At 42.7% G+C, this 7957-nt stretch overlaps 2 protein-coding genes across 2 annotated transcripts in view; one reads left to right on the top strand and one right to left on the bottom strand.

Moving 5' to 3' along the window:
• Positions 1–831: 831 nt before the first annotated feature.
• Positions 832–1416, bottom strand: LOC134000380 (E3 ubiquitin/ISG15 ligase TRIM25-like; the record flags this gene model as incomplete). The annotated part of the gene is made up of 1 exon (XM_062439701.1): positions 832–1416. A coding segment is annotated over exon 1 (585 nt), but the record flags the coding sequence as incomplete, so codon positions are not given.
• Positions 1417–1536: 120 nt separating this feature from the next.
• Positions 1537–7957, top strand: part of LOC134001225 (uncharacterized) — a 9470-nt gene continuing 3049 nt past the window's right edge. Inside the window, exons 1-9 of the mRNA XM_062440794.1 lie at positions 1537–1572; positions 1996–2234; positions 2319–2505; positions 2632–2673; positions 3446–3566; positions 3670–3811; positions 4863–5027; positions 5799–5919; positions 6553–7154. Of these exons, the coding sequence (XP_062296778.1) occupies positions 1537–1572; positions 1996–2234; positions 2319–2505; positions 2632–2673; positions 3446–3566; positions 3670–3811; positions 4863–5027; positions 5799–5919; positions 6553–7154 (1655 nt within the window). The remainder of the gene's footprint in view (positions 1573–1995; positions 2235–2318; positions 2506–2631; positions 2674–3445; positions 3567–3669; positions 3812–4862; positions 5028–5798; positions 5920–6552; positions 7155–7957) is intronic.

Genomic DNA, 7957 nt, shown 5'->3' on the forward strand with positions numbered 1-7957 from the left:
CTATTTCACTTTACACAACTCAGCTGTGGATAAAGAATAAAGACAAAGTCCAGCATAGAGAGGCTGAGTGAATGTGGTCTGGACTCTGTGTAGGAGAGTCATGGTTTCAGAGACGCCGTAGAAGGACAGAATACCTGCTCTGTGATCCAAGTACACTCCGACTCTGGAGGAAGCAGGAACTGAGGTGCGAGTAGAGATCTTGTATGTGAAATGTATGATTGTTAATGTCACAACGTAAAGACCAAGATTTGTCATCGCTTCCAAATCCAGATTCACGTCTCAGATTCCTCTCCTCTCCACCTCCCAGTAACAACGTCCAGTCAGACTCTCTCTACTTAGGACCTGAGTATCAAAAATGAATCTGTCTGTGTAATTAGAATAAGACTGGTGTTGATGTGTCCATTCTACTTTTCTGTTCCCCTCAGATAATAACAGCTGTGTGTGTGCTGTGTTTGGATCCAGAGTGATTTCATGTGAATATTTAAAGAACTCAGCTCTGGTCTTGGGTTCTGGTTCTGATGGTAAAACATCCATTTCAGTTTCTGTAAATGAGATGTTTGTCCATTCATCCCTCAGGATGTCCTGTAGTTTATCTCTGAGCTCTGACACAGCTGCTGTCACATCCTCAAAGTATCTCAGAGGACGGATATTGATGCTGGATGAGTCTGTAGGTTCACTGAGTTGTGACACTGAGGGGTAGTTGTGTAGAAACTGGTTGTGATCCTCTGTGTGTGAGAGCTGCTTCAGTTCAGCGTCTTTCCTCTTCAGCTCAGTGATCTCCTGCTGCAGCTTCTCCTGAAGCTGCAGTCGACTCACCTCGAGCTCTCTCTGCCTCTCAGTCCTTTCTGCTGCAGCTGGGACTGTGTCGTGGCCTTTATGATCCTCCATAGTGCACAGATAACAGATACACTTCTTATCTGTACGGCAGAATATCTTCATCACCTCATCATGACGAGAGCAGATGTTCTCTTGGAGCTTCTCAGAGGGCTCCACCAGCTTGTGTTTCTTTAATTTGGTTGATTCAAAGTGAGACTGGAGGTGATTCTTACAGTAAGAGATCAGACACTGCAGACAGGACTTGAAGGCTTTCAACTTCCTCCCAGTGCAGACATCACAGGCCACATCTTCAGGTCCAGCATAGCAGTGATCAGCAGGAGCAGCTTGGAGTCCAGTCTTCTTCAGCTGCTCCACTAAAGCTGCTAACATGGTGTTTTTCTTCAGGACAGGCCTCGGTGTGAGGGTCTGTCTGCACTGAGGGCAGCTGTAGATCCTCCTCTGGTCCTCTCCATCCCAGAATCCTTTAATACAGCTCATACAGTAACTGTGTCCACAGGGAATAGTCACCGGATCCTTCAGTAGATCCAGACAGATCGAACAGCTGATTGTGTCTCGGCCCAGCTGATCCTTCTGCGCCATTTCAGCTGTCAGAGGCAACGACTGTCTGAGCTTCACTTCCTGATAAGTCTTATAAGTTTGACCTCTGATCTGACAGGTGAAACAGGTTTGATCTGGTCTAAAAATATGATTATGCTTTGAATGCAGCCTGACAGCTCTGTGCTGCGTCACATGTTGGTTACGCCCATCTTCAAACTGTAGATCTGATGGGAGGGAACAAGAAAATATGATTGCAGAGTGGAGCTTGTTGTGTTTAAAGAACAGAGATTTTCATCAGGACAAAGAGCCGCACTGTGGATTCAAACTGTGTTTTACTCATTTACATTGAAGTCTCAGTTAAAAGCTGCTCACCATTAAACATTTTGAACACATTTGAAATCATTCAGCTGCACTTTGGGTACAGATGCCTGCAGAAATCAAACCATTATTTGAATATGTTTTTACAATGAAAATGAGAATAATGATATAAATGATAATTCCCTCTAATATCATAAATCATGTTGCAGTTGCATATGCAATTAGATCATTTTGTCTAAATCATTCAGCTCTTGAGATCAGATGTGTTCGTCCTGTAACATCCGTGCTGCCATTTGATCCCAGGTAAACTCGATCCTGACGCAGTTCCACGACAACCAGGGTCACTACGGTCAGGGAATCTGCCAGCGTGAGATCAGTAAGCACTTCTACTGGAGCAGCATGACCCGGGACCTGGCCCGCTGGATCTCCAGCTGCCACACCTGCCTCAACAGGACCAAGAGGAAGTGGCTCCGCTGCAGCGTCTACAATTGCACCAACTGCTGCGGGCCGGTGGAGAGAGGCCTGGGCCTGACCTTCCATAAGTATGAGTCCATTTCTATAGATCAGATACATTGCTACATTACATACATTACTATCTGTAATACTTCTTCCATCCTTACCTCCAGGTTTCCTCTTCACAACGCCGCCCTGCTGGCTCAGTGGTTGAAGGCCGTCGGCCGTCACAACTGGCATCCTCGGCTCCGCTCGTCAGTGTGTTCGACGCATTTCACGGAGGACTGCTTCGACCGCAGCGGAGACAAAGTCGACATCCACCCAGACGCTGTGCCGTCACTCCTGGTCCACGACTCAACAGTAAGATTTATTCTCTACGTCTGATCCTTTTTAATATATATGAATATGTAAACGCTCAGTAGTAAAACTTAGTCTGTTATTTCCAGCACAATTCCTGTTTTAAGTTTTATTTTTTTCTCTTTACAGACTCAGTCCAAAAGTCCAAACCAGCCTGCTGCAATGGAAGAGGTATTTTCTCATAACAATAATAAAAATAACAATCATGATAACTTTATTTTTATCGCATCTTTCATACAAGAAATGCAGCTTTACAACAAAATAAATTGGTTCACATTAAAAGGGCCTAAAAGGAGCATAAAGAAATGTTAATAATAATAAATAATAATAAATAATAATAAACGTTATTCATGGAGCACCTTTCATCCAGGGGGATGAACACAATAAAACAAAAGCAAAGAAAACAAGTGGTACAAAAATTGAAATAAATTAAAATAACATTAATTAAAAGCCAGATTAAATAAATATGTTTTAAGCTGTTGTTTAAAATGTTCACATCTCTTATAGCTATAGGTATAGTATTCTTTCATTTTGGAGCATAATTAAAAGAAAGCTGCAATTCCTATTTTGTTAAAAAGAAACAAAAGAAGAAAAACCTTAAGTAATATGAGAAAGTTAATAGAAATAGTAATAATAGTGAAAATAGTACATATTAAAAGTGTGAAGATGACAGACAATTATTTTTAAAGGCTAAAGTGAAGAGGTGAGTTTTAACTTTTTTTTAAACATATTTAACAAGTTCTGAGTGTCTGAATATGATGAAATAAAATACAATATTACATATTATAGTACAAGAAAATGATTCCTGAGCCTTCGGCATTAAAAATCCAATAAATCAACATAAATCACCAATCTCATGTTTATAATATCTAATGAAAGCATATTAGCTCATAGTGATATTTAACATGTTCTGTTTCCTCCTCGTCTGTTCCTGTATGAGCAGGCCTATTTCGCTAAGTACGATGCGGTGGAGCGCTACCTAGGCAGACGCATTTATCCTCCTGGACTGAGCTACGTGGAGAAGAACACGTTCAGGAGGTTCTGCAAGAAGTTTGTAATCAAAGGTTTGTATGAGCTGCAAACTCTGAGTGAATTAAAGTAAAGTAACTGAAGTAGGTTAAGTTTGTTATCAGTAAACATCACATCCTGCCTCCTGGTTTTCTCCAGACGATAAGCTCCACATAACGAGGGGAGATCGGGTGCGTTTGGTTCTGAGGAGCAGACAGCAGGTGGAAACGGCCCTGACAGACTACCACAACGAGCTGAACCACCTCGATGCCAACAAGTGTCTCAGACTGCTCAACGAGAGGTGAGAGAGGATCCTAAATATGGGTTTGGTGGGTGTAGTTTTTTACGATACAAGATATAAGACATATTTATTGGATAAGGGTTTAGAATAATGATAACTCCAGCTTCCCATGTGTGACAATATGCTGTTTTTTTGCTTATAGATCTGAAGGTTTTGGACTGTGTGAAAAAAAAAAAAAGGTTCTCATGGTTATATATATATATTATTATAACAATAATAATAATAACTTTATTTTATAGCACCTTTCATACAGGAAATGCAGCTTAAAATGATCAAAATGAAATGAACATACACCAAGTGCTTCACATTAAAAGGAACTTAAAGCAAATGTTAATAAAGACCAAAAATAAAGATAGTTTACTACATATACAATATTTACTAAAATATTATTATATATCAAGAATGTTCAGTGTTGAGACTAATTGTTAAAGATTATAAAGACAGAGAGAAACAGATTAAGACACATAAAAACTTTATTTAATGTACGTTTTCATTTTTTGTTTATTTATTATTCATTATAATCTATTCATTATTTTCTCTCTCTCTGTCTCTCCCTCCCCCTCTCTCTCTCTTCCTCTCCCCCCCCCCCCCCCCCCCCCCCCCCCCCTCTCTCTCACCCTCCCTGTCTCTCTCTCTGTATCTCTCTCTCTGGTCTCTCTCTCTCTCTCTGGTCTCTCTCTCTCTCTCTCTCTCTCTCCTCTCTCTCTCTCTCTCTCTCTCTCTCTCTCTCTGTATCTCTCTCTCTGGTCTCTCTCTCTCTCTCTGGTCTCTCTCTCTCTCTCTCTCTCTCTCTCTCTGGTCTCTCTCTCTCTCTGTATCTCTCTCTCTGTATCTCTCTCTCTGGTCTCTCTCTCTCTATCTCTGGTCTCTCTCTCTCTCCCCTGTCTCTCTCTCTGTATCTCTCTCTCTCTCTCTCTCTCTCTCTCTCTCCTCTCTCTCTCTCTCTCTCTCTCTCTCTCTCTCTCTCTCTCTCTCTCTCTCTCTCTCTCTCTCTCTCTCTCTCTCTCTCTCTCTCTCTCTCTCTCTCTCTCTCTCTCTCTCTCTCTTTCAGGTACTTCTGGAAGACGATGAGGCCAGATGTGGTGCAGTGGATCGACGGCTGCTCGCAGTGCAGCAGGAAGAGGAGGAAGAAACCCAACGAGCAGATGGAGGGAGGAGGGATGGAGATGCAGCTGGAGGGACTGAGATCACCACAGATACACAACTACATGGACAGGTCACACACATACACTTGTTTTTATTATTAGAGCTGCAAAGATTAATCAATTAGTCAATTTACAGAACGTTAATCCTCAACTAATCATCATTTTTTAAGTAGTTCCAGTTTCTCGTATGTGACAATTTGATGTTTTTTCTTAAATATCTGAACGTTTTTGAAAAAAATGTGGTCTTTAATTGTGCATGTAACTTTTTTCATTATGTTTTAACATTTAATAACACACACACACACACAGACACAGACACACACACACAGACACAGACACACACACACCCACACACACACACACACACATATCTATCTTCTCCTTCTCCTTCTTCTCTTCCTCCTCTTTCTTCTTCCTCTTCCTTTCTTTCTCCTCCTCCTCGTCCTTCTCTTTCTCCTCCTTCTCCTTCTCTTCCTCCTCCTCCTTCTTGTAGTTCCTCCTTCTCTTCCTCCTCCTCCTCCTTCTCCTTCTTCTCTTCCTCCTCTTTCTTCTTCCTCTTCCTTTCTTTCTCCTCCTCCTTCTCCCCTCCTCCTTCTTCTACCTCCTCTCCTTCTCTTCCCCTTCCTCCTTCTTCTACTTCCTCTCCTTCTCTTCCTACTCCTCCCCCTCCTTCTTCATCTCCTTCTCCCCCTCCGTCTTCTTCTTCTGGTCCTTCTTGTCTTTCTCCTTCTCTTCCTCTCTCATTTAATAACTGATAACTAAACGGATAAATAAAAGATAATAGATGAGAATATTTGTCAGTTGAAACTGTGCAGCTGTTCACTTCTTCTTCATCTTCACAGTGAGAATGATGACTACTATGATGATGATGATGGTGGAGGAGGAGGAGGAGATGATGATGAAGGTGGAGGGAGTGACGGTGACTCAGAGATGCAGCCAGCAGTGAGTTCAGAGGACAGAGTGGTGAGTTTCTGAGCTTCAGCAAACACAACAACACACACACACACACACACACACACACACACACACACACACACACACACACACACACACACACACACACACACACACATACACACACACACACACACACACAATCTTCATTTTCTTCCTCTCCTCCTTCTTCTCTTCTTTCTCCTTCTCCTCCTTCATCTTCATCTTCTTTCTTCTTCTTCCTCTCCTTTTCTTCCTCCTTCTTCTTCCCTTCTCCTCCTTCTCCTTCTTCTCTTTATTCTTCTTGTCCTCCTTCATCTTCTTCTTCTTGTCCTTCATCTCCTCCTCCTTCTTCTTTTCCTTCTTCTTCTACTTCTTCTCCTCTGTCTTCTTCTTCTTGTTTTTCTTCTTCTCCTTCCCCTTCTCCTGCTCCTCCATCATCTTCTTCTTCTTGTCCTCCTCCTCCTTCTTCTTCTTTCTTGTTCTTCCTCTCCTCCCCCTCCTCCTCCTCCTCCTCCTCCTCCTCCTCCTCCTCCTCCTCTACTTACTGTACACATTTTTTAACATCAGGGTTTTAAACAAACCACCTAACATGTTCATGTATCTCCTCCTTCATCGCTCACCTCATCTTCTCTAATCTTACTCCTCTCTTTTTCCTCCCAGTCTGTGACTCCCGTTAACTCCGAGCCCAGAATCCCGATCCTCCTCCGTCTCAGGACTCCCATCAAACTTCCTCCCAGAACTCAGAACAACCGCTTCGTGACGAGGATCTGGTCCGTGAACAGAGTCAACGCCTCTCAGTCCGAAGCCCAGACGCAGTCGAACGGCTCCAAAGGTCCTCCACAGGGTCAAAGCGGAGCCCTGAAACCTGAGCAGGAGGACGAAGAGGAGGAGGAAGAGGAGGAGCAGAAACAGACTCAAGAGCAGGAGATTCAGATTCAACCTGAGGGACTTGAAGGCACCACGACCAAAACACCACTTCCTGTTCCTGAGCCGCAAACACAACAGAAACCCCAACAAGCCACGAGCAAGTCTCAGCTCCGAAAGACCCAATCGCACTTATCGTCTCAACCTCAACGCGCTGTCGTTCAGCGGCTGGCGAAGAGGAGGAGGGGGAGGGACCCGGAGGCGGACTCTTCAAATAAAAGGAGTTCAAGCTGTGGTCTGGAGCCCGTAGTGGCCCCCAGCACCAAACCCTGGCCCGTCTTCACCATCGCTGGCTCTGCTCAGACACAAACAGCCAAACTATCTTCTGAGGTGAACAGGTACGACCCCGAGGTTCTGCTGACTACTCTAACGTTAAAGGGTCAATGATGTTTGTCTCTTTGTGTCCATGTGGTTTAGTTTAAATTTAAAGGGTAAAAATGTAAAAAAATAAACGTATGAATAACTTCACACATTCTTTTTTTGTGGACCCAGCATCAAATTTCTGCTTTTAATCCATTTTGAGAGAATATATTAGAGGAGGGGTGTTAAACATGCCGCCCATCCTTCTTTCTTTCTTTCTTTCTTTCTTTCTTTCTTTCTTTCTTTCTTTCCTTCCTTCCTTCCTTCCTTCCTTCCTTCCTTCCTTCCTTCCTTCCTTCCTTCCTTCCTTCCTTCCTTCCTTCCTTCCTGTCTTCTTTTCCTTGCATCTGTCTTCCTTCCCTTTCTCCCATCTTTCCTTCCTATCTTCTTTTCTTTCCTTCCTTCCTTCCTTCCTTCCTTCCTTCCTTCTTTCTTTCTTTCTTTCTTTCCTGTCTTATTTTCCTTCCTTCCTTCCTTCTTTCTTTCTTCCTTGTCTTTCTTTTTTATGGGGTCTTTTTCTTCTCGTATTGGTTCCCTGATAGATTGATATGTTGGTGTTTCCATTTATCAGAATTGAAAAAACATCTTTCTAGTAGAAGGAAAAATCAGCTTTACATAAACTACATGATTTAAATTACAGGAGGATTCACTGTCATCAAATCTTCCCTAAGGATACACATCCTGTCCCAATGTGGCTTTAGTAGTATTATTAATAGTATTATTAGTAGCAGTGGGAGTATAACTGCATTTTAAAGCTCTTATCTGTGTTTGTGTGAGCAGT

The sequence above is a fragment of the Scomber scombrus genome, chromosome 19, assembly GCF_963691925.1.
Source record: "Scomber scombrus chromosome 19, fScoSco1.1, whole genome shotgun sequence".
In the NCBI taxonomy this organism is placed as follows: domain Eukaryota; kingdom Metazoa; phylum Chordata; class Actinopteri; order Scombriformes; family Scombridae; genus Scomber; species Scomber scombrus.